The sequence below is a fragment of the Cavia porcellus genome, unplaced genomic scaffold, assembly GCF_034190915.1.
Source record: "Cavia porcellus strain 051 isolate PalLab524CR breed Dunkin Hartley unplaced genomic scaffold, mCavPor4.1 scaffold_6, whole genome shotgun sequence".
NCBI classification, from domain to species: Eukaryota; Metazoa; Chordata; class Mammalia; order Rodentia; family Caviidae; genus Cavia; species Cavia porcellus.
Window position 1 is genome coordinate 9,038,120 of NW_026947489.1, and position 24,919 is coordinate 9,063,038.

General features: G+C 52.3%; 1 protein-coding gene and 1 long non-coding RNA gene across 4 annotated transcripts in view; one reads left to right on the forward strand and one right to left on the reverse strand.

Annotated features, from left to right (window-relative positions):
• LOC106028896 (uncharacterized) overlaps positions 1 to 1,923 on the forward strand; it is a 72,187-nt gene extending 70,264 nt beyond the window's left edge. For both annotated transcript variants that reach the window (XR_010047924.1, XR_001202540.3), the window contains one exon: positions 1,468 to 1,923. This is a non-coding gene — a long non-coding RNA (uncharacterized LOC106028896). The remainder of the gene's footprint in view (positions 1 to 1,467) is intronic.
• Lrrk1 (leucine rich repeat kinase 1) overlaps positions 1 to 24,919 on the reverse strand; it is a 128,883-nt gene that overhangs the window by 20,675 nt on the left and 83,289 nt on the right. For both annotated transcript variants that reach the window (XM_013158772.3, XM_063249920.1), the window contains 14 exons: positions 24,664 to 24,801; positions 22,164 to 22,276; positions 20,856 to 20,932; positions 15,605 to 15,734; positions 14,711 to 14,823; positions 14,149 to 14,363; positions 12,025 to 12,189; positions 11,298 to 11,470; positions 10,198 to 10,318; positions 9,816 to 9,975; positions 8,283 to 8,559; positions 4,830 to 5,001; positions 2,357 to 2,520; positions 1,349 to 1,488 (listed from right to left, as the gene is read on the reverse strand). In XM_013158772.3, the coding sequence (XP_013014226.1) occupies positions 1,349 to 1,488; positions 2,357 to 2,520; positions 4,830 to 5,001; positions 8,283 to 8,559; positions 9,816 to 9,975; positions 10,198 to 10,318; positions 11,298 to 11,470; positions 12,025 to 12,189; positions 14,149 to 14,363; positions 14,711 to 14,823; positions 15,605 to 15,734; positions 20,856 to 20,932; positions 22,164 to 22,276; positions 24,664 to 24,801 (2,158 nt within the window). The remainder of the gene's footprint in view (positions 1 to 1,348; positions 1,489 to 2,356; positions 2,521 to 4,829; positions 5,002 to 8,282; positions 8,560 to 9,815; positions 9,976 to 10,197; positions 10,319 to 11,297; positions 11,471 to 12,024; positions 12,190 to 14,148; positions 14,364 to 14,710; positions 14,824 to 15,604; positions 15,735 to 20,855; positions 20,933 to 22,163; positions 22,277 to 24,663; positions 24,802 to 24,919) is intronic.

The window sequence follows — 24,919 nt, forward strand, 5'->3', positions numbered from 1 at the left end:
ATACGAGGGCAAATTACAGCAGACAGAAGCTGGTCACTGACAGAGTATCTCCAACAGGGGACCACTCTTCCGTGTGCCTCCACTAGGGAGTGCCAAGAAACATCCTCTAAAGTGTCCTGTGGGGGTTCCCTCAGGGCAAGAGGCAATGGCCTGCCTTGTGCAGGTGGAGGTAGATGCCCGGGACGTCCAGTGTGTGTCTGACACTGCAGATATCCTGCTAAGTGGAGCCGCTGGCCATGGGCTGGAGATGTTACCTCCAGGATGCTTTGTCTCTGGTGCTCTGCTGTTTGTCCCTCTCAGGTGTTTGTCCAATGGACTCACCTGCTAAATTTCCCAGCATCTGTGGGGCGGGCACTGCCTGGTGGGAGGTGCAAAGCGTCTAGAGGGTTTATAGGGGCCTAGGGAACTCTTGGATGCCCAAGAGCCCCCAAGCCCGGCACTGGCACAACTCACATAATGGACTGTCTTCCCTGAAGGCTGCATCCAAGCCACTTTTCCTTGCGGCTCACCCTTCCTACCAATACCTAAAGGTCCCCAAGCCCTAAAGGAACCCAGCCCCTGCTGTCTTGTGTATTCAGGGAGCCTCCTGCCTCTTCCTTAAGTACTTTCCCTGGAGTACAGGGGACTTGGGTAGGTGAGGAGGCTGCTCAGAAAAAGCTGGGGCAGTGCCAGGACTCCAAACTGCTGTCCACTGTCAATGTTCAGTTTTTAGAGACTTCCCTCAGATCCCCTTTCCTGTGCCCAATAAACTCATTCCTGCAGGCTGCTCTGGGGGTTTGTCTCCACCTCAGAAGCAAAACCAACAGAGGACCTCAAAGGCTTCACTCCAGAAAGTGTTTTCTTTGGGTGAACCAGCAACTGTCCGTAGATCCAAGGGGCCTGAGAAGGGCTGTGTGCGTGGCTTGAGCCACACTGGGTGGGTGAGGTGGCAGGGGGAAGAAGTCCCCTTGGCCCTGGTGCTCCCCTCCCTGCCTGCTCGGCTCCAGGGGGTGATCTCCACCCACTGGCTCCCCTTCCTGTCAGCCCCACTGCTGAAATGTGCACACACTGCATGCAGCCTCACATAAGCAAGTCCTTGACCACGTGCAGGACCCGGAGTCACCTCTTCCCACGTCACATGCAGCCTGGGGCCGTGCCCTGTGATCCATGTCTCCCCCAGCTTTCCCTGGCCAGGTGGAGAGCTGGACTCTTTGGGGGCCAGGGCTCTTACTCAAGGGCTAAGACACCCCCTGCTGGATTGCTTAGACTGAATTGGGGTGGGATTTCTGTGTCCCCAAAGAAATGACCCCACCTTGATTTCCAAAGAAATCCAAGTATGACCAGAGGATTTGTTTCAGGATGTTCTTACCAGGAAACCACTGATCAATCAAAGAATTCACGTGATCTGTGATAAATGCCATTGCTGAGAAGTCCCTCATTTCTGACTGGCAGACGATTTTAATCCCTCCACTCTTTTTCTTTTTCCAGTTCACGTCAGAAGATTCCACACTGTAACCCAGAAACGAAAAGAAGCTCATTGTGATTCTGTTGAGCAGACCCTGGAGGGAGTCCCCCCCCCCCAGGAATGGACCGAGAGGCTGTGGACACAGAGAGGCTGGGGTCCCCCAGAACTGTCGGGGGCCTCCTCTCTTCAGACACCCGTGTGGGTGGGCCTGCTTTGTCTCTGTCCCCATAACAAGAAGCTTGCAGAAGGGCGTGAAGGTGGGTCTGACCCTCAGGTGTGACCTGCGGAAGCTCTTTTACTCTGAACAGTGACCCCCATCCATCAAGCGGAAACTTAACTTTGAGTGAGAACCTCCCCCTGGACCCTTCAGGCACTAAAAATGGCTCAAATCAGACCTGCTGAAAGTGACTTCCCCCTCTCCCTTTCTCCTCACAGAGCTAAAGATTGCTTTGAAAAGTTCATTGAAAAGACTGAATAATCTTGTGTGTTGATCATTCATTATGTCTGCTCAGATGAATTTATGTCTCTTTCTTTCTAAACAAAAAAGAAGGTCATCTTGCTAGGTCACAGTATGGGATCAGGACGGGGACCAAGTGTCTCCTTTTCCCCTCTGGCCTGGCTACTTCTCTCAGACCAGAGAAAGGGCTGGGTGGATGGCCCCACCCCAGGGGCTGTGGGAGGTGCCCAAGGCGGCCCCTGCTGCCACATCTGCCCAGCCTCTCCTGCCCTACAAAGGGACTGAACTGAGGATGTGCATAGGGAGGGTCTGGCGTTTCCAGCAAGCTGCCACCATGAGCTCCTGTCAGAAGCAGAATTCAGGGCCCACACAGGTGAGGCATCTTGTGGGGCTGTCACAGGGTCTTTGCCATGTTGCGTGGGTAACCCAGCCAGTGGGCTGCCGGATGTTCCCACCTGAGGTAGCCCCCATCGAAAGTGACCAGGAGCCCTTCCTGCCAATAGATGGTCTGATTTCTTTTCACTCTGAATGTGCTACAGCGATTTCTCTGGTTTCCTGTAAAACTGTAAATGGTGACTTTCCTGTTTCTGCTTTTAGTATTCTTCTTGTTTTCAAAAAGCTGAAAGACAGAGAGAAAAGACCCTGCTTGAGCATTCAGGCTCGGTGCTAATACTGCGCAGAGCTCAAAGCGGGCTGGCCCGGCCCCATCTTGATAAATCACCATGGGCTCCCCGCCGCCTCCTCCCACGCCTGTGCACAGCCCTGCTGCCAAATTAACGCTACATGGTCTGGAGGGGTCTCCAGGGTACCCTGGGAACCGACTTTTAAAGCAACTGGAAATAGGCTTTCCTTAAAAAGATCTTTCACTTCCTGACTTCACAAGTAATGTGGGCAAGACAAAAAATATAAGAGAGAAAGTAAAATACCAGTTAAATACCAAGCAGAGAGATCATCAGGATGTTGGCATCTCTAATTCCAGGCTTTTTTCTTTCTACATACATGTTTTAAAAAGCAGCTGAGTCCATATTACATTCCTAACTCCGTATAATTTTTGGGCCGAGGATGTAGCTCAGAGGTAGAATCTGACTGCTTTGCTCATGGCACCGGGTTCAGTTCCAACACCTCCAGAAAATGTACAATTTAAAATTTTCTTACATAATTAAAAGCTCACTTATAATTGGTTCTCTAAAGATAAGAAGTAATTTCCTGAACAATCCCCTTCTATTGCATATTTAGTTTGGCTCCAATCTTCTGCTCTTTCTAACATGCCGTAATGAATATGCAAAATGTAGATTTCTCTGACTTCAAACGGATTCCTTCATCAGATATTCAGGGATGGGATTATAGGTTAAAGGGTCTGAATGTTTTAGGCACTGGATGCATACTGAGGCTCTGGCTTTTGCAGTGAGACTGTCCTATACAGTGACCACCAATGTCCCTCTCAGGGGACAGGGACAGCAGCTTAGCTCTTTGCTAATTCTATAGGCGCCAGAAGCATCTCTGCTGTGTGAATCTGCATGCCTTTGATTACTGAGGAGACTGAACCCTTTCCCCATCACCAGTCTGAATTTTAATAAGATTCTTTGCAAGGGATGCTGCTGAAAAGGACGGCTGCCCCTGTGCCCAGCTGGGCCCCACTGGTGAGCTCAGCCTCCCTAGAGGCCCCCCACGTAGAGTTCAGTGGGACACAGAGTTCGAGCAGAGCACAGAGAGCCGTTACATCCCAGCCGCACCCGCTCCTTCCAACGTCCGTGCACTCCTGGCCTCATACAGCTGCCTGCTAACACAAGTTGGAAGTGTGGATGGGTTTTCAGGCTCTTGCATTTATTGTTCTTCCCAGATTAATACAATGGAAAGATCAAAGAGCCTCTTTATTGCGCCAACAAGTTATAATTAGATAAAGGTGTTCCAATTAGAATGCCAAAAATAAACTCACACAAAAGTCAGTGCCCAAGGGTGCCAGGTCAGCATTTGTGCCAGGAGCTCACCAACTGTAGAGCTGTCAGAATCCCCTGGAGGGCTGGTCAAAAACAGAGTGCAGGGCTCTACCCTGGAGTTTCTGAGGTTTGTATTGGGGCCTGGGGATTTGCATACCTCAGATGTTCTCACACTGTTCTGCTGGCCTGGAAACCCCACCCTGAGAACCACTGTCCTTGCTAAATATTACTTCCGTGTATTCTCTTCCATGAAATTAACATAGCCTGACAGAGGCTGCCTCTCCATAACCCACAAGACAACGCTTTGGGGTAAGTCTTCATCATTTCAGGTGGTTCTCAAGCTCCACTGCAGAGCAGAATCATGCCAGGCATGGGGCCACAGGCCTGTAATCTCAGCACTCTACAAGGGTGGGGAAGGAGGGACAGGAAGTTCAAGTCCAGCCTTAGTAACTTAGTGAGACCCTGTTTCAGCATAAAAAAGGTTGGGGAAATAGTTCAGTATGAAGACCCTGGGTTCAATCCCAGCACCTCTCACGTAAACACAAAAGAGCCAGGATGCCACACCTGAGATTCTGCTTTCAGTGGCCTAGAAAGTCAGACGGGTCTGGTACAACCCGGATAGCAAGTTCAGACTTCCAAAGTCCCAGGCCAGTGGTCAATGGTTGGAAATGCCAATTTCTGGCTTTGGTCCACTCTCAGTGACTCTCTGTGGGCTGAGCCCATCCATGTGTATTCTTTTCTTGTTAGAGGGAGCCCTCCAGGTGGTTTGGAGTGGGCAGAATGGTGTTGCTCTGCCTAAGCCAAGTGTGAGTGGATTTGGTATTCACAGGGTGGTTCAAGGGATGAGCCGAACTTGCCTCCTGGTTCCAAATCACCAGCAGGAGAAGGATCTTCAGTCAGCTCCCACTGACAAAAACAGTGTGTCCCTCCCTAAGTGTAAGAAGTCTGCTGGAGCCTGCAGCATGCGCCCCTGTGCAGAACCCCCAGCTACCTGCAGATCCATTTCGGCCAAGCTGATCAGCATCCGTGCTATGAACCTTTGCCAGAAGCCGACGGGCACGAAGCTCATTTTAAACACGCGCTGGATGGTGTTGGCTGTAGGGTGCCGCATGCCATGAGTGTCCAGGCCAGGCTTGGATGGAAGGAGGTGTGGCAGGAGGTAGCTGAAACACACCAAGGGGACGGTGATCAGTGTGGCCCAGGCTCTGCAGACGGCGGCCCTGGAGCTTGGCCACGCCCCCAGGACTCAGGCTGCCGGGCATCTTCCTAACACAGCCTTTGGGATCCTGGTTTCCAACAAGAGGGCTGGACACAGTGAAGGTAGTTATCGAGGTTTCGAAGAGAGACTAGAGAGATGTGAAGGGAAGCTGTAAAGACTCTGTGGTCATAAAACCGTCAGACACAGCGAATTGGAGCAGGTTCTGGGCAGACTGGGTTGTGGTTGGGGTTCACTGGACACTGACTTTGGTTGGTGAGAGAAAACAAATACAGCTGCACAGCTCTGAGGCACCGTGACGCTGGGGTCAGAGTCACTTTTTTGGGAGTCTTGGGAGTTGTTTATTGCTTTTGGCCAATTAAGATAACACGATTGCCTTAAAAGTTAGAGCGAAGCTGTTCTGTGCACAAGAGGGACATTTTACAAGAACACTTGTGGTCATCATAAAAATGCTGCATCAAGTGTGCCCGAGCGCTCACGTCTGTTCTTCTTTCAGAACGGCTGAGAGCTGGGAGGTCCTTCCCAGCAGGCGCCTCCTTTATGTGCTCTGAAGCTTGTGGGGAGGCACGGGGCGGGCCCGGGGTGGCCACAGGCAGGGGCAGCTCTGGGCAGCTCCCACCCTGGTATTCAGAGCTGGACTCTTAACCAAGACTCAGCCTCACACGCACACCTGTGCTGATCTCAAACAGCCCATCTGGATTCTTTGGGACTACGACCCCGAACCCAAACCGTACATATCCATAGCCTCCCCGCCACTGATCTCACTCCCATTTCAGGCTGCCCGTATGTAGATGGAATTAAACTGTCTTTTCTAAAGCTTCAATCTCTGGGTGTTTCCTCATCCGCTGTTAACATATAATATGATGGCATTTTATATGAGAGACTTGAGCATCGGTGGATGTTGATATCATCATGGGGTCTTGGAATCGATCCCCATTGCTATTGAGGGGCACCTGCCCCTAGAAAATCCATCACAGCCCAGTGACCTGATTATGGGGATGTGAATGCCTCCCTCTGTGTCTTGAGCACCCACAGAAGGGATGGGATCCCTATGGCAAGTCTGGTGAAGATGGACAGGGGCTGTGGTGACCCATGTACACGGTGCGGGCACAGGCTTGAGGTCCCTCTCCACTATTTCAGGTCTTGGGTGAAAGGACACTGCGGGCCACTGGGCTGGATGGCTCTTTCTTTATCCCTGCCTCCCCACCCTAGCATCCCGTCTTATTTCCTCACATGCTGAAAATTCCTTGTTTATTTCAACAGCACCCAAGGCAGGGCACAGCGTCCATACTGAGGAGCTGGGCAGGCTCATGCAACCCTGCTGAGATGAATCAGATGTGGTTTTGTGCCCTGCCCAGGGTCTTCAACAAGTGCAAGACCTCTAAGGCAAGCACCTACTTTCAGGAGGTTCATCAGCGCACCAAATGATCCCCAAAGGACCAGAGGGCTGGCAGACTGCATCGGAGGACCTGGCTCCAAAGGTACAGCCCACATCTCTGTCTGCATTGATTCAGAGACTTCAGCGTGGACTTACAAATGCTTCTGATGCAAGAAGCTGCAACTTGCCGATGGCATGAGGGAGCCACTGTGCTTCTGAGATAGAAAACGTTCAGCTCTTTAGGGCTTGGTGTGGAACCAGATACTCTGGCTGTGAGTATCTCATCAAAGAAACAGTAACAACAGCACTGCAGATACCAGATGCAGGAGGAGCTCTTGGGTGTAAGAGACATGGTTCTAAGTACTTTATGTAACCCTTGCAGCAATTCTAATACTAGCTGGTAACAATGTTATCCCTATTTTATGGAAAAGGAAAAAGAGTAGTGGGGGTTGATACCTGGACAATCTGGCTCTATGATACACTCCACTGTACAGCAAGCCTTCTCAAGTACTCGGCAATGTGCTGGCCCATTTTACCAACCAACAAATACACAGACAAGAACAGAGATAGATACAGTATATCAGTACTCTGCCTACCTGGTTTGCTTTACTGAACACCAATATCTCCTCATTCCCTTAAGCCACTGATAAAACCACCAGAAAATTATCAGATGTTGGCTTTGTAAACTCACAGGTTCCCTTATATTGAACTTTTTTTGTGGACTAAAGCCAAGGATACTCCTGGGCATGGGATGAAGGGACAAGGGATGATGAGTTGCTCTCTGTGGACTCTTTTCTTAGGACCCTGCCCATGGCCCCCATGAAACCAGGGGACAAGGACATGAGCCTTCTGGCCCAGCCTGTCAAGGCCACGTGGGAAGTTGAGTGGGGTGGGATGGGGCTCGGGCTGGCTCCCAGGAACTGAGTCTATACCCACAGAGCCTCTGGGTTGGCCACACAAGGTCCAGGTCAGCTGCACCAGGTCCAGGGAAGTGGGGCTCTGTGCAGCTCTGGAGTCGGGAAGCAGGGAAAAATGTGTAACAAAGGTCTGTGGCTCTGGGATACAGACTGCTGCCTCCTGGCTAACATCAGCACCAAACCCAGCCCGGGGATGAGACAAATGACAGGGAAGTCTTGAGCCTTGAACTGGCTTAGGAGAGTGTCACCAGGGACTAGGCAGGCACCAGGGATCTAACTCCACACACTCCACCCATGCCTGGTTTCTCAGAGGTCCCGATGCTGAGAAGGAAGGAAAGGAGAAAAGAATTAGGGAGATTTCACTTTGTTTTCAGTTTAGGACTGGAGACCTGGGAAATCACAGGCTCAGGAAGTCCATGGAAGGAAGCAGTGATTAGCCGTAGTGCAGAGGTCTCCGCTCCACCTGCACAAACATAACCACCCACTTCACCAGGGTGACAGTGCTGTTCCTGCATGGAATCACACCAGGCTGCATTTAGAAGCCAGGCTTTGCAATTAGCACCCCCATTACCCTCTCTATTTTTATTCCCTATATCCCCAAGCCATCAACTCCCTCCAAGATGAAACCCGGAAATTTTTCAAATGACATTTCCCCATCTTTCCCCAGACCTCCTCCCACCCCCAGACCTTTTTAATAAACAGATTTCCTCCAACTGCCTGGAAAGGGAAGCCAAGGGCACAGGAGGGGATGGCAGCTGGGTGGTTGGAAGCCTACTGTCCTGCCATGCCATGCCAGACAGCAGGTCTGACACCCTAGGTGCTGGCCGGCCCTGGTGGTGAGAGTGGGGTCACAGACCCCTGGGAATTTGTTCAGGGCACCTGTGGTCTCAGACCACAACCCCTTCTTCCAGGGCCACCTGCACTGTGTGTTACCTGTCATTCGCCACGGGCAGAGCGATCTCGAACTTGGCCAGGAACTGAAAGTACTGCTCCTCAGTCTGCTGCGTGAAACCCGTCCCCACCAGCAGCATCCTGAGGTCCTCTGCGCGGATCACGCCGTTCTTGGCCACTGAGCGGGAGCCCTTGATGTTGAAGATCCTCTGCAGACACTCGGACAGCCAGATGGGGTCGAGGAAGTAGAGGTTCCGCAGGCCGTGGCTGGTGTCGGGGAAGTGCAGGAGCGTGCCTGTTTCTATGAGGAAGTTGATGGCTGCCAGGGCCGGGAGGAGCAGCGTTAGCCGGAGGGCAGGAGGCACTCTGCGGTGACCCTGTGCCCCAGGGGGTCTGGTTGGTCATGCTTCCTAGGAAGGAATCTGCACCTGCTGGGCCCTTCTGGGGGTCAGGGGTGTGCACAACCTGAGCTCAAGTTCCCAGGGGCCCCTGAACTCTTGCCAACACCTGAGCCAAGGGGTAATGGGCAGCCCTAGAGGATTCCCTTCCTTCTAGAATTCCATCTTTGCAAATGCTCTACTGACCTGGGACCCTAAAATATAACACTCTGGGCTTTGTCAGTCACTGGTGGATGCAGGCAGAGCTGTGAAAAACCCGACTCGCCTGTGGGCCTGCTTCTGACTGAGGCTGATCAAGGCCGCACTCCGCCCTTTGCTACAGCACATCCCTTCAGGGACCCACCTAGGGCCACACTTTAAGTGCCAAGCCTAGTTTTTCTTTTTAGCGATTTTCCTGGTTCCAGTGACCCTCGAGCACAGTGCTGAAGTGCTGTCTGGTGTTCCTAAGCTTGAGACGACTGTGCTGTGCCCTACTGAGAAAATACTTGTGCTACACAGACACGGTTCAGGCACAAATAATAGGTGCTGTGGGCTTCCAGTTCTGTGTTAATGACTCAACCGCATATATTAAATGAGGCATCTTGGAATAGAAGCCTAGCTGAGCACACTGGTGCATGCCCATAATCCCAGCACTACGAGAGGCTGCGGCAGGAGGATACCAGTTTGAGACCAGCCTGGGCAGCTTTGTGACTCAGCTAGATCCTGTCTCCAATAAAAAGGGGGTGGCACTATAGCTCAGGGCAGAGGCCATGGGTTCATCCCTCAGTATACAAAGAAAGAGAAAGAGGAGAGGCTGAGGAAAAGGGGAAGAGGCCTGTGTTTATATGCATAGTGCAAGGTCAAGTACTGATTAGCTGACGAAGCTGCTGTGTGCGAGGTCCCCATTAATTCAGTGATTGCAGCCACTTTATAGAGTACAGCTGCCATGGAGAATGGGATGGGTTGCAGTTGGTGCACCTCTGTGTCCCCTGGTGGACACTCAGCGCTGTGTGGCTGCCCTCAGTGCCACCCGGGTGCTGCTGGGGATGCCGTATGCGCTTTCTCTGCCCAGGGAAAGGACAGGCAGGAGCGATGGCAGGAAGGAGAAGCTGGGGATAGGAGAAAGGACGGCAGAACACAGGCCCAGCCTCCCAGGCTTCCCTGGCAGGTGCCGCTGCGTGCCCACGCCCAGGCCCACCGGACTGCAGGTCCTCGTAGTCTTTGATGTCGTTGTCGGGCGTCTGCCCCACCAGCTGCTCCAGCTGCCTGTCCGTCAGGTATTGCACGTTGTCTCCCTGGCTGCGGCGCTGCTGCTCCGCCAGCACAGCCTCCTGCAGGCTCAGGTAGCTCCTGGGGATCTGGGGACAGATGGCTGTGGGTGGGTCCCTCAGGACCAAGGCAGGGAGCCAGCTTGGATAAGGCCTGTCCTGAGGCCTGGTCCAAACCTCGGGACCCCCCACCCCTCCCTCCTTCCCCTGCCCCACTTGCAACTGCTGACCCCAGGACACAGACGCATGCTTCACAGCACAGCCAGAGGGAGCGTGGTTCCCGACAGTGGGGAGCGGGCCCGGGACACGCACCAGCCTCCCCGCAAGCCGCTGGCAGCCGATGGTGCTGCCTACGTCCTTCATGTTGCACGTGACGTGGAAGATCAGCTGCCGCAGCCCCTCCTGGCCTTCCAGGCTCTTGCAGGAGATCTCGCTGTGTGTGCAGAAAGACAGGGGCTTAGTCACACACTCCGAGGAGGCCTGCGGCTTCTCTTGTCCTCCACTCTAGGACATCTGGGGAACTCATGGGGGAAGACTAAGGGGTATGTAGAGGGTTTTGTTGGTGCAAACCAAGGTGAGGGGAGCCCCGTGACTCATGTTGGTCTGTCTTCCCACCATGGGGAGGAAAGTGAAACACAGAGGTACAAGGTGACCCTCAAGGATAATTAGCTGCGAAGCAGCAGACTCGGGCTGGATCCAGCGCTGAGTCAGAGCCAGTGCTGTTACCACAGATCCCCAGCTGTCTTCAGGCCATAGCAGGGACACCCTGTTCCTGCATGCCGAGCTTGGCTGACAAGTCCCAGGCTTCTCTGCACATTGGTACCCAGGGCACTATGTCCAGAGAGAGGAACCCACGAGCCACCAGTACAGCTGCAGCAATGCCCTTCCCATCTGTACTCTCATCAGGAGACCCTCTGATTAACTCCCGGGCCTCAGTTTCACCATCTGTAAAATGGATACAATAGTCCTATAACCTGTATGCTGAGGTGAGATTCCATGGGCAGAAACTGAGTGGGGCAACAAACCCAAGCTGGTTGGTCCCACTTGCATGGCTTATCCTTCTTTCTTCTGGAGCTCCCTCCCCAGACCAGCCCCTATCAGACTCAAAAGCCATAGGACCCCTTAGACTCAACGTGACTCCTCAGGAATCTGTTCTTGATCAGCAAGTGGGATGGGCGGTGCCTGGGGGCATAGCCCTTAGTCCCATGGTACTGGCCATGGAGTGGGGAGAGGACCCAGAAAGAAGGCCAGAGACCACATCTCCGGGAACTGTCCTGCTAGGTGCTTGGTGTTCTGTGCCCTGCCAGGCATCGCCCTCCACCCAGGGGCACCCAGCCCAGCCTCAGGAGCCCTGAGTGGGCAGATCCCTGTGGCCAGCATGCACAGAGGCCGGCACAAACAAGTGCACTCACTGTAAGTGTTTGAAAGTGATGTCCGGGAAGCCAGTGGCTCTGGACCCCGAGGGTGAGCGGCACAGCGCCAGCACATAGGCACGCAGAGTCGCAATCCTCTCCACTCGGAATTTGGTTTCAATCAAGTCCAGGTGTGTTCCGACCACCAGCACCACAGCATTGGGGGCCTTGGCCTGGGATGGAGAGGCCCACAGCTGAGTTCTGTCCTTACCCACTGCACAAGGGACAGGAACCAGCTTGTCGGGTGTACAGATGTGCTGGGGTTGGAGGCTGGTGGCCTATACTCAGTCACCATCCTGCAGCTGCCATTTCAAGGGTCTACCATCCTCCTAGGGATGTTGGGGCTCCCCACAACTTCTTCCATGCAGCGGGTACTGAGTTCAGCCTGGGGAAGGGGATCTGAGTCCAGGCCAGCCTGAGACCAGAGGCCTATGATACCTTCTCGTGCATCCAGGGTGTATGTGCATGCATGTATGGTCCTTAAATTTAAAGTAAACAAGAAAATTCCAAGGACACCCCAATCCTCAGGCTGGAAAGGAGTTTGAGAGCTCCACGGTAAAAGTCAGCTAGGACTTTCTAGGGTGCTCTGTGAAAGCCCCTCAAGATGCACAGCATTTCTCCCTGACATTATCCCTTTCCTCTCACTACAGGGGACTCCTGGAGCGGTGGCAGGACCCCTGTGCTTCTCTGGGGACCAAAGACAGAAGGAAGGGCTGGTGCTTCTCACCTCAATGTTGAGCAGCCAGAACTGCAGGCTGGCCACGGCCTCCTCCCCCAGTGCCAGGTTCCAGACCACCACGTACAGGGCCTTGTCCGTGAAGAAGCACTGGTTGACAGTGGCCATGCTGGCTGGGCCCCCGATGTCCCACACGTTGAATTCCACAGACTCAACCTACTTGAGCAACAAGGCAGGACACGGGGTGCATTTTAGCGATCAAGGTTTTAGCAAACCACGCTGATAAAACCAATCAACTTCAGATGCTGTGCTTAGGGCTGTGAAAGAGATGGGGCCTTGGAAAAGTCAGCGGCGATGGCCCCTTGGGTCTCTTAGGGCTCAGTGATCCAGTGAGGCACAAGGGTAGGCGTCTAGGGGGCTTCAATCGCTCGCTAACTGGCTCCCTGGACAGGAGGCCTGGGGTACACGGAAGAGCATTGCGTGCGATCAAGAGGCACCGGCTGGAGGAAGCCCCTGCTCTGACACCACAGTCCCACAGCAGTTGGCTTCCTGGGCCCGGGCAGCACTGAGGAGGCGCCTCTGAACTCGTGTGGGTCAGAGGGCTGCGCCCACCAACGAGGATGGGAAACTCCCTGATATGGGAAGCATGTAACAGAACTGCTGGGCTGCTGGGAAGGCTGTGTAAACGGTGGTTTTTCTATCATCGGATGAGGTCACAGCTGGCCCATGACACCGAGGCTGCAGCTGGCGGGACTGAGAAGGAGTCATTTCCACGCTGCAGCGCCCGACGGGGCCTCCGAGACACAGACAGCGCGCTGACCTGGTTTCGGGTAGAGATGAAAGCGGGCAGCTGTGCTCCCCTGGCGAAAGGTCAGCCACACGGAGAGCTTTGGGCTCAGCAGCCACAAGGGTGGCTGGTCCTCCCTCGGTCCTAGGAGGGGGCCTTAGGGATGGCGGCGGGAAGCGCACACAAGAACCACGCAAATGGAATTTCATCCTTCCGGCCTTAGAAAACCACTGGTTAAAAAACTAGCTGGAAGAAGACGAGACTGTCAAAATGGAAAGCTCGAGTGTGTGCAGAGGATTCTGGTTATTTAGAGCAACTTCAGACATGAGTCAGCTAGATTCCCTGTTGGGGTGATCTGGGTGGGCCTGCTATCATTTATTGAATTGTTCTGACCGGAATGCACAGGACTCTGTTTTGTTTGCTTGTTTATGTTTATGATGGGGATAGAGCAGAGCCTCAGGCAGCTAAGCCCTCACTCTATTGCAAAAGGACCCGTTTCTGAGTCTCTGATGTTAGAATGCAGGTTCTGGTTAAGTGCCCTTTTTTCTCAAACTGGATTTCCCTGATTTAGGAAGTGGTTTTGTGGGAGAATTCCGCAGTGAAACCTACCCCTTAGCTTGCACTGTGCCTGGGGACTATGGAAAACAATCACGTCACATGTCCACAAGGCCACTTGGTGGCCCCTACACTGACCCCCTCTTTGGCCCTTGGATCCTGAAGTCACCACAGGCAGCAGAAACACAAATGTGGCAGATGGGGATGGCACTGTCTGTGCAAGTTCCCAACCAACCTCTGACACCTCCAGGGAGGGAGGGCCACCAACAGTCCAGACTTGTCTCCACTTAAAGAGCAAGAAAACCCCTGGTTCCGGTCAGCCCGGTGCTAAATGGAGAAGAGGGTAATGTGCAGGGCTTTTGGACCCTGCAGTGCAAGCAGAACTAGGGAGGACAGAGCACTAATTCCGGCAGGACTTTTCCAGACTTCTTGCTAGGGGACAGATAGATTCTGACGCACACTTTGTTCTCAGCCCTAGTGGGGGGTAGCACCCTCGGCCATTTGTCTCTGAGTCTTTGGGGCCAGGGAGTGGTGAGGTCTAAGCAGTGCTGTCTTTAAAAGCCACCCAAGGGAATCTAATGGAAAGCCAGGGATCAGAGTCCCTGGCTCAGAGCCTGGGTTTAATTACCACAGCAAAACTGCAAGGTCACATAAAGAGTTGATTTGCTGTCCTTGGCAGGAGCTGGGTTGGAGCAATACACAGCACACACTGGCCCCTGCAAACGTCCTTGGACACCAGGCGGAGAAAACCCTGGGGTCTCCAGGGAAGAGCTAAAAGGGCCCCCAGTAAAGTCCCTCCCACCCACGGGTTCTGCACGCTGACCATCCTTGACCTTGGCTTTGGAGCCCGCCGGCCTCTGGAGCTCCCACTTGGTCGTCCTGATGGTGGCCTCGCTGTGCGCCGCCTGGGGGGCCCTGCCCGTCTGCAAGATCTCCAGGAGGGTGGACTTGCCCTGGCGCGGGGGGCCCACGACAATCATCTTCATGAGCTTGCACTTCTCCGCTTTCCGCAGCTGGGCACGCAGGAAGGACAGCATGGCTTTGGGGCCTGCACAAATCACAAAGGGCACAGTGGACGGCACTGCTAAGGGACATGGGAACAGGCTCCCGCCGCTCCTCCTTGCTGCAGAGGGACGTCTCCCATGTGTTCCAAGTGGACAGCCAAGGCAGATGGCCGGTCTGGTGGAGGGAGGCCAAGATCCGAATCACCCCAGAATGAAAGTCAAGACAGGCCATTTTACCACGGTAGTAACTATTGCTCTGGGGACAACTTCACAGTCCCTTTCAGAATCCTGAAGCTGGAGCTGTGCCCCTTGGGTCACTCACTGTCCTCATCCCTGGAGCCTGGCAGGTGCACCTGAGTTACTTCCCACAGCCAGGGTGCCGGATCCCTACCTTCCTTCCTGATCTCCACAGGCACGTTGGTGATGTTCAGGTCTTCCACGTCCAGTTGCCAGAGGTTACCCAGCTGCCCCAACTCAGGAGGGAGCTCTCGGAGGCCAGGGTTGCTAGGTGCACACACACACACACACACACACACACACACACACACACACACAGAGGGCTCCCATCAGCCTCCGTGAACCGAAAGCTCTGCTGTTGGCCTCCACCCTAGCCCCACACTTGGACCCTGACTTCAAGTGTCTCATTTAAACACTGAGCCCAAAGCCTTCCTCCCTGGATGGTCAGTGGCACAAATGGCAATTCTATCTTGCAAGTCCTCACAGCTTAGAATTGAATTCCCGTCCCAAATTTCCTACTAGTCACACTAGTAGTAAGGTGACCACCAGCTCCTCATGAAAAGAATGTCAACTTGGTGGTGCATGCTGTAATCCCAGCACTCTGGGAGGCTGAGGCAGGAGGATCACAAGTTTGAGACTAGCCTGGGCAACTTAATTAGCAATTTAAAACAAAAAATAAAAAAGGGATGGGAAAGTAGCTCAGTGCCAAGGTCCTGTGTTCAATCACCAGTACCAGAATAGGAACAGATTAACACAATACTTTACATTTTCATCAAGTTTGGCACAATGCTTACAACCCCTGGAAGGATCTGGCCAGTGATGGGTGCTCAGCAAACGGAAGGATGAAGGAATGGGTGGTTCTCTCACTACACCCTATGTGAAGCAGCAAAGTGGGGATCACTGTGTCTCCCCCTCCACTACCTCCCGCACCATTCTCAGGTCTGAAAATCTCACTACCAGCTCTGCTGAGGAGACGGCTTCTTCCTGCCTGGCTCCTGGTCCCCAGGTGACTCTGGCAGGGCCATTCACCTGCCCCCCCGTGACTCACTTTCCCAAGTAGAGCTCTGATAAGCTCTTCAGCAGGCAAACAGAGGGCGGGACTGTGTCCAGGTGGTTGTCGTTCAGACACAGGACCTCTAGAGACTCACTCAGGAAGGCGGGGAATTCCAGCACACACCCTGCAAAGAAATGGCCAAGCAGACTGCATGTTCTTAAATAATTCTAGACCATCGCATGTGGAGACCAAGTGGCTGTATGAACGGATGCCACCTCCACAGGGCACCCTGGCAATCGTATCAGAACACAGTGCTCATCTCAGTGGTCTAGTGATTCGAATTCTACGGACATCCTTGTGTGCATCTGTGGCAGAGACGTGACAATGGTGACACTTAGTGGCACGCTGCTTGCAATAGAGAGAGAGAAAGGGCAACTACATGTCCACAGGAGGTCAGTTCAGTAACAGCATAATATGCAATTTTTCCCAAGCACAGGGCAGGTCACACGTATGGGATACTCAAGAGCTATTGATGAATTGAAAAAGCCATGTACTGAATCAGATTTCCAGGATTATCAGACGTCAGAACATGTCTCCAGAGATGCACACACCCACACATTTATGGCATGTACCTGCATGCGCACATACCACAATGCACGTGTATACCTGCATGTGTGACAGATGCACACAAGACACCAGCACAGTCATCAGCCATGTGAATTCCATCATCACCTCTGGAGGAGGGTCTTGCTGCAGGATTATATTTCATCCCACACCCTTCAGTGCCGTTGGATAATTTTGTTTCAAATATATGTGGGTTACTTCTTCAATGAAAAGAATCTAGTTCATTAGAAAGACAACGCTGTGGCCTAAGTCTTTAGGTTGCCTACGATGGCACCCTGAAAAATCAGCTGGCTGGTGTTCAGATGACCCCACTAGTGAGGCTAATTATGAGATTCCCCTTAAAAGCGTGTCAAATCTGCTGTTCCCACCGCTCAGGGCACTGGTGTTGAGAATGAGGCCCGGAGCTGGGAAACGCACACTCATGGAGGTCGGATCAGAGGTTTAGGTTTCAGCAGAATCTCTGAAACCCAAACCTTCAGGGGCAGGGAGAGCGCATGAGACAGCACATCTTGGAGCTCAGGGACTTCAAGATAAAAGCAACGCCTCAGAGTGTCCCCTGGGGTCCCCTGCCAGAGGAGGAAGACACAGAAGCCAGGACTCTTACTGGGCCGAAACCATGTTTGGCTGCCCTTGATTATAACTGTCCCGTTAATTGTGACTTTTCTCCACACAGGAGCAGCGGTACCAACAGGAGCAGGGTGACTGGGCCTCAGAGAACATTCTGCAAATCAAGATGGATGTCTGGAAAACATGCCGGTGTGGACAGGGCTTGTAGCGGGCACCGCCTTGGAAATAAAATCGCAGCAGACTTTTAAAGATGGCTTTGTCTAGACCTGGTTCTACAAGGGCAGATAGTTGCTCTACGGAACAATATTTGCTTAGGGGACCCTGACGAGGAGGGGAAGCCCATACATATTCAGTCAGAGGCAGACTCAGTTCAAAGAGGTCTCTTTTCTTCCTTCAGTGAAAAGGGGTGATCAATGTTAGCCTTCCCTAAATCACATCTTTCATGAAAGAACATCTGTCGCAAGAAAGGTTTGCCTTCTTCCCAAAGAAAGGGCACAGTCTGACACCTGGCTTGAGGGCGCCCAGTTTTAGAGTTGCACCCGGGTGTTTATGAAGGCTCTTTAGGTGATGGATGAGTGGGTAAGGACCCGCTGCTCCGGAGAGAGGCACACCTGTCACACACTCCTGGCCTGGAGTCCTAAGCGATGGAAAGTAGCCCTGCGAGAACACAGCTTGAGGTATTTATGAACTGTAGTTATTTATTCGTAAGTTATTTATGACCCTGCGGGTCTGAATTTTACCGTAAAAATGGCCAACCAAATTATTTTTGGACAAGGTCACGACACAAATATGACCACTTGAATTTATGTAAATCTCTCTAGAATTTTACTCTCCATCCACAGACAAGTTGTCTTTTATAGAGAGTTTTTAAATAAAATGTTTTATAGATAGTTCTTTACCTCAGGCTCAGGAGAGCTGAGAGAATCCTACTTCTGAAAAGTTCACAAGCTCACCCTCGCCCACCCCTACCTTCTGTTAGAAGCCAAAGATACAACACTCCTGAGCCAGGCAACCTCCAGGGGGTGGACTCCTGCTCTGGCTCCCCAGTTCTGCTCCTGGCTGCCACCAGCAAAGCCATTTCCCAGGACGCTGGTACCTGTTCCAAGCCTGTGCTTCACCCTGTACCCTGACCTCCCTGGCTGTGTGGTCTCCTGAGTCAGCGCCCCTCCGCGGCCTCAGAGGGTCTGCATTTCTAAACTGGAGGCAGCCTTCTCCTCAACCCAGCATAAAGGCTCAACCTGCCAGCAAGTGACTTACGTGACCACGACGCACCCCAACTCCTCTTTTTGTGCCCATCACCTCATTTGGCATCAGTGAAAAGATAGGACTTGTTTCTCCTTCCTTCCAAGAGAAATCCCTACATCTGCACACAATTTCTAGAGTCCAAAGGCCCTTCGTTAAAAAGGATCCAGTTATGAAACTGGTAACTGTACTTCCCTATTTATGCCTCAAAGGATCTTTTCATCTGTCTCCTGGCTGTCCAGACTTCCTTTCCTGCAAGCTGTTTGTATCTGTTGCTCATTTTTTAACCGATTAGATTGTCTTTTTTCTTTAAAAAAAAAACTCATTTGTAAGCATTCTTGTCTATTAAGGACTTGGGCCAACTTGTGTTGCAACAGCTTCTGCTGCAAATATTTCTTCTCTGCACGATGAGTTTGTTTATAATTCATTTTATCGAACAAAACTTTTCAATATTTATACAGCCAAGATTTTTCTCATTTTAAAAAATTATTTCTGGACTTTCCAGTTAGCTTTTAAAAGTCTTTCCCACCCCGGAACTACACACATATTTTCTTAAGTGTTATTTTGTTTTCTTTTCACTTAAACCTGCTACCTGCTACTTTTTTTTTAGCTACTGAGGATCAAACCCAGGATCTTTAGATCGAGCTACATACCTACCCTTTTAATTGTTTGAGTTGTTCAACCTGGGTTTGGATTTGAGATCCTCCTGTCTCAGCCTCCAGAGTTCTGGGATTACAGGTGTGCATTATCATGCCTGGCTCGCATAGAGACCTTTGTGGTTGGTGTTCTACTAGGACATTTTAAGCTCCATGCTTCCCCTGGTAGCTAGATACTTAGTTATACCAATACCAGTAAAGCAATAAAACATTCTTTTCTACTGAATTGCACTGTCAGCTCTGTCATACAGGATCAAATTCCCATACAGCTGTCCCTCTGTATCTGCCGAGTCCCCCAGAGATACAGAAATCCATGATGCTCAAAGCCCATATAAAATGGCAAAGCATCTGCAGAGAACTTACAGGCACCCTTCTCCCATGGCTCCAGGTGACCTCTCGATGGCTTCTAAAGCCTAACACCGCGTGCATGTTATGCAAATAGTTGTCCTCCTGCATTTGGCTAGGGGACAGTGACAAGCAGGAAAATCCCGTACATATTCAGTATAGATGCAAAGTTTGTTAATATTTTTAATCCAAGGGTGGCTGAATATGTAGGTGCAGAGTCTGCAGACACAGACTGGCTATGTTTACTCAGGTTTGGTTCTGGATTCTTCCATCTGTTCTACTGATAGGCTGTTACTTTTCCAATCATATGCAAACACATTATGTATGACCGATCTGTGTACCTACCACATGTGCACACACACAGAAGACCACCAGAAAGTGCAACAGGTGGGTAGACAATCCAGTTCACCTCCCGCAAGTGTGTCCCAGCCTCTGCCATATTTCTCTTCCCCGTCTCACACTGTTTTCCATCAATTCATTGTGCCAAAGAAGAGAACTACAGTATACCCAACACGACCTGAATTTCTGCTGGGTAATTCTGTGAAGACAGCTGGCTTTAGAAGTCTTAGCTTTGACCACAAAGTCAATCTCACAGAAAGAACAGAACAGTGGTTACTGGCGCCTGGGAAGGGCACAGAATGGAGAGGATGTTACGGGTGCAGGGCGCAGGAGGATGGGAGAACGATCTCTGATGTTCAACAGCACAGTAGGAGAATTACAGCTGGTGGTAATTCATTGTATATTTCAAAATTTCCAACAGAGAGGGGTTTAAACGTTCTCCACACAAAAGGAAGAAGACCTCTTGTGGTGACAGAAACGCCAACTGCCTCGATCTGATCATAGTACCCTGAATACAAGTATTGAAATGTCATGTTGCACCTCATAAATATGCACAGTAACTATGCATCAACTAAATATCCTGTGCTGACCTGGCTGTTGAGCGATGGGGACAAAACCTCTAGGGAAAGTCCCGCTCCTGGCCCACTAGGGAAGACCACAGGCCTTCTGCTGCCTCAGCCCAGCTTCAGCCTGGGCGGCCCAGCCTGGCTGCCCGGCTTTGTGGACATTGGGGAATGTCACTGTGTGGCAGGAGGGGCTAACCATATGGCCCTCCTGGCCCCAGAGCTGGATCCCCCCAGTCCCAGTCCCGGGTAGAAGCCTGGTCATGCCACATGACCTAGGACCAGTCAGTGGACCTCTGTGCCACAGGCTGAAGTGTGTCCCCCCAAATGCAAATGTGGGGGCCCTGAGCCCCAGCATGGTGGTATCTGGGGCAGGGCTATTGAGAGGCAATCAGGTTTAGCAGAGGTCTTGAGGGAGGCCCTCAGGGTGGTCAACATCCCTAGGAGAGGAGGAACAGTCCTCTTCGTGTCCCCTCCATGGAAGGACACAGTGAAAGGCCGGCCACTCACGAGTCAAGAAGAGAGCCCCGATTCACTAGGACCCCACCCTGCCGGGGCCTCCAGGGCAGGAAGGCAGCAAATGGGAGTCGTACAAGCTGCCCAGTTTGAGGCTTTCTGTATGGCAGCCTGAGTGGACTGCACAGCCTGGAAGCCCCGATTTCCTCCTAGTGAAATGAGCTGCTGCAGCCCATCCCTCATGCGGTGAGGCTCAGACTCCAACTCTGGACGTGGTCAGTGGCTGGCATGCTTGCAACAGCTACCAGCACCCGTGGACTCCAAACTGGAGACCAGGGCCTCAGGACACAGGTATGGCACTCATGGAGTGAAGCGTCACTCACTCGTGGGGTTTTCAGCCAACAGCGGCCATCTCTGGCATTCCAGCAGGGCAACGAAGGAGAAACCCCAACACAAGCCGGCTGCAGTGGACTCCTGTCCGCCCCCCCACCCAGCCCGCCACACCGCACACACCTGCCTCGGTCCCCGAACGCTGGCGGCCTCTGGTGGTGAAAAAGGAAATGCGCTTTGTTTTAAGTCCATCCTCAGTCCTGCAAGGTGAAAAGAGGAGCCAGCGTTTGAGAAGAGCATCCCAGAGTACCATTCGAGCTGAGACTATGGAGCAGAGCCGCAGAGCACACAGCGATCCCCGCAGCACGGGTTTGCGCCTCTGCAGCTCATAAAGAGCTAGCGGAGCACAGGGGACTTTGGGGAAAGCCTTGTAGAGAGGATTATCTGCTGTGGGGCTGAACACTGGTTTCCACTCCCAGCTTTTCCACTGCAGCAGAGGCCAGGCTTTCACTGCCCAGCCTGGCCCACCCTGAGGGAAGCTCTCTGTGAGCGTGCATCCTGCTGAGATGCTGAGGAAGTGACCTTCAGCAAGTGACCGCGGGCTGGTCCCCCTGCCCCAGGGCCCCTGGGCCGGTCTCCACCTTTTCACCCTTTACTGGAAGGCTCTCAGGTGGGTACTTCTCACTCAGGCTGGTAGCTGGTGATTGGCAAAGACTTCAGCTAATGTGAAGGACAAGATTGTACGGCAGCCTTGAGAATTAGAGATTGAAGGTTGCTGCTATGGGCCAAATTGTGTGCCTCAGAATTCACACGCTGAAGTCCTAAGCTGCAGGATCTCAGAACACGACTGTATTTGGAGATGGAAGTTCAATGTCCCTACTCCAAAGGTCTGAGATCCACATGGCTACGAAAATCTAATTCTATCAGTGCCACAGTAGAAAGTTCTACACCTGACCTCATGGGATTGGTCACAGTCAAAATTCAGGCACACTCAACATACTGTGTTTAATGTAATCTCCAGGCTATAAGGTGCCCAGAAAACATAAACACATTTGTGTTAGACTTGGGGCCCCTCCCCAAGGTGTCTCATGATGTCAACGTAAATATTCCCAATCCAAAACACTCCTGGTCCCAAGGATTTCAGATAAAGGATGCCCAACGTGTACAGCAGCAGGGTCTTTGAAGAGGCAATGGAGTTCACATGAGTTCATCAGAGCGGGCCCTAATCCAATGGGTCCTTAAAAGAAGAGGAAATCCAACCGCTGACCCACACAGAAGATGCCCCTGGGGGACACATGGTAAAGCCAGGATACCCAAGCCAAGGGGAGAGGTCACAGGAGAACCCCGACCTGCTGACACCGTGACCTTGGACTGCAGCCCCAGCACCATAAGCAGTTCGTTTTGCTGTGGCTCCACACTGACACTAGAACATCCCCAGGGCCTGTCTCCTGTGGTCACGCACACATCTAGGGACACATACCCCCTGCTTACTTGCCAAATTGGTTTCTGGAGAGGTCCAGGGTTTTGAGCTGTCTGCAGGTCCACTTCTCCTGAGGAGGCAGGGCCACCAGCTGGTTTCCCTGGACCCTCAAGAACATGAGGGCCTGAGAGGGAAGGGCGGAGAGAGAGAGAAAAGATGGCATCAAATACAGAAAAGGAGGCCAAACTGAGGAGAAGTCAGTCAGCTGCCCCACACATTACGGTCAAACAGTTGTAACTGATTTCTCTTTACAGAGGTCCCAGTTGTGTGGGACCTGGATAGTTTAGGGACTGAGTGAGACCCTATCTCAGAATAAAAAAATATAAACAAGGGCTGTGGATAGGGTCAATTCAAAGGCCCTGGGTTCAATCCGCATATGACAAAACAACGAACGAACGAACACACAGGAGATTCTATCACAGCAGGTGGAATCAAGTGTCTACACAAGAACTTCCCTCCAGGTCCAGAAGGGGCAACTGTGGAATGAAAGGAGTCCAAGCTCTTCAGGAGTTCAGAAATCCCGAGTCCCTATGAGTGGTGACCTGCCCCAGTCAAGTGCCCTCTGCTGGCCATCACAGGGTTCCTGCAGCACCCCTGTGGTGGTCCAACTTCTACCTCTTTGCCTTGTGGTCACAGGTCCACTGGGAGACCCTGCTCACTGATGGGGACTTGACCCTTGGACTTGGGACATGTTTTTCTTTAGAGGAGTGCAGGACACACGCTGTACCCCCTTCCTTGATGGCATCACCAGGACCCTGACTATCCACATCCTGAGTGGTCCGGGAGGGCAGCCAGGCTGCTGTCCCTTGAGTTTCTGATTCCTTCCTGTTGAGGGGCTGATGTCACCACCTACCATGAGAACCGGGGTGGGCGTGCCTGTGGCTGGCTCAGACTTGGGACTGGTCTGGGGACAGAGCCAACGCCCTGGTCCTCCTGGAAGAGGAGACCATGAGTGAACGCGCCCTTCCCCAAAGCCCGGCGGCTAGATCTGTACTATGTGGAAACCAGAAAACACCAGCAAGGTGTTGATGCAAAACAAGGAAGACACTCAGAGCAGGGACCTCAGGGCAGCAGACAAGAACTCGTGGCCCGGAGAGCCCTGAGGGCCGCTGGGACCTGGACCCTCGCCCACGTCCTGAATGGCTCTTTTCTCTCTGGCTGTGTAGTGCATAGGCTCCTCTCTTTGGCTAGTGTTGTCCAGAGGCTTATCATTCTAGGGTCCCTCCTCTCTGACAACTGCATGAGACCATTGCTACTTTGTGGGGACCCTCAGGGAGAGATCGTGGGGGCTTTGGCTGCTGTGTCCTAGGACAGTAGCTACACCTGGGCAGTGTAGCCCCTGTATCCACCATGTGGGGCAGGGGCTGCCCTTATGATTTCTGTAATCACTCAGCAGTCCCTGTTCTGGGGCCGACCTGGCCTCTGTGTGCGGCTCACAGATAGCCTTGGGGGAGCTGGGCATAGGCATGAGGCCTCTGGGAAAGCCCTCCCCAAGTTCAAGGGCCTTCTCCCTCAGTGGGGCTCCCCAGGAATGGGGAAGGGACAGTGCCAGGAGAGGCCACTGGGTAGTACACGTATGTTTCAACATAGAAGGGTAACAGCCTGGGCAGCTGTGGACTGTGTCTGGATGTCCCCTCAAAGCCTCGCGTGGTCATAGGGTCCTTTTGGAGGAAGCTGTGTGATTGATTCATGGTTCAGTGCTGGGATGAAGGGTGTGAGTGCTTCACTGGGCCCTAGGGTGGGTGACCTGCTATACAATATGAAGGACAGAAAGAGGTTGTTCTCTGTCTCTGTCTCTGTCTGCTTTTGCTGACTTTCATCACCATGAACTGTCGCCCCTCTGCCACACCACCCTGCCTTGGAGGACTAGAACCTCTACAAACTGAGCTAAACAAACCTTTCCTCCTTTAACACTGAGTGTCGGGTATTTGTCCCAGCAACAAGAAAAGTAACTAAAACTGCCTGCTCCAGTTTGGATCTGGAATGACCCCCAAAGGCCCCAAAGTATGGCCTCCAGACCATAGTACCATCAGGAAGTACTGGACACTTCTGAAAGAGGACACTGAGCTGCTGGGGACAGCGGAACTCTGCTCCTTCCTCCTTCTCGTTCTTTGGGGTCGGGCCATGAGGTGAACAGCTCCGCCCTGCCAGCCCCACACACCCTGCTATGATGTTCCACCGCACTACAGCCCCAAGGGCAACGGATTGTGGACTGGATCCTCCAAAACTATGAGCCCAGACAAACCTTTCTCCACTGTAAGTTGGTGGCCTTGGGTATTTGTGACAGTACTGGGAAGCTGACCCGAAGAACAAACCCCTAATCCCATCACCTGAGGCCTCTGCATGCCCCAGCTCCCCACCATGAGCGCACACATTTATTATAGCTGACCTTTCCCTAACCCCCTTTTCCTTGTCCCAGAAGCTTAGGAATGGAAAACAGATTCCACCGCACTGTGCAGTAACTTTTGCCACCAAAGCTGAACAAGAGAAGTGAAGTGCTACCAGACTTACATCAAGCTGAAAAAGCCCCAAGGGAACTTCTTTCAGGGCATTTTCTGAAAAATCCACATCTTTAAGGTGATTTTTCCAGAAGATGGACATTTTGTCTGGCAGAGATTCCAGGGCATTTTTGGATGCTTTACAACATTTCTAGGAGTTCGATGAGAAAGCAAATGGATATTAATTAGCTTTTTCAATGCAATGATGCCTGTAAGACTGTTTGCAAATCTGATGTTAAAAATAAGGCCACTGTCCACAGGGCTCTGCC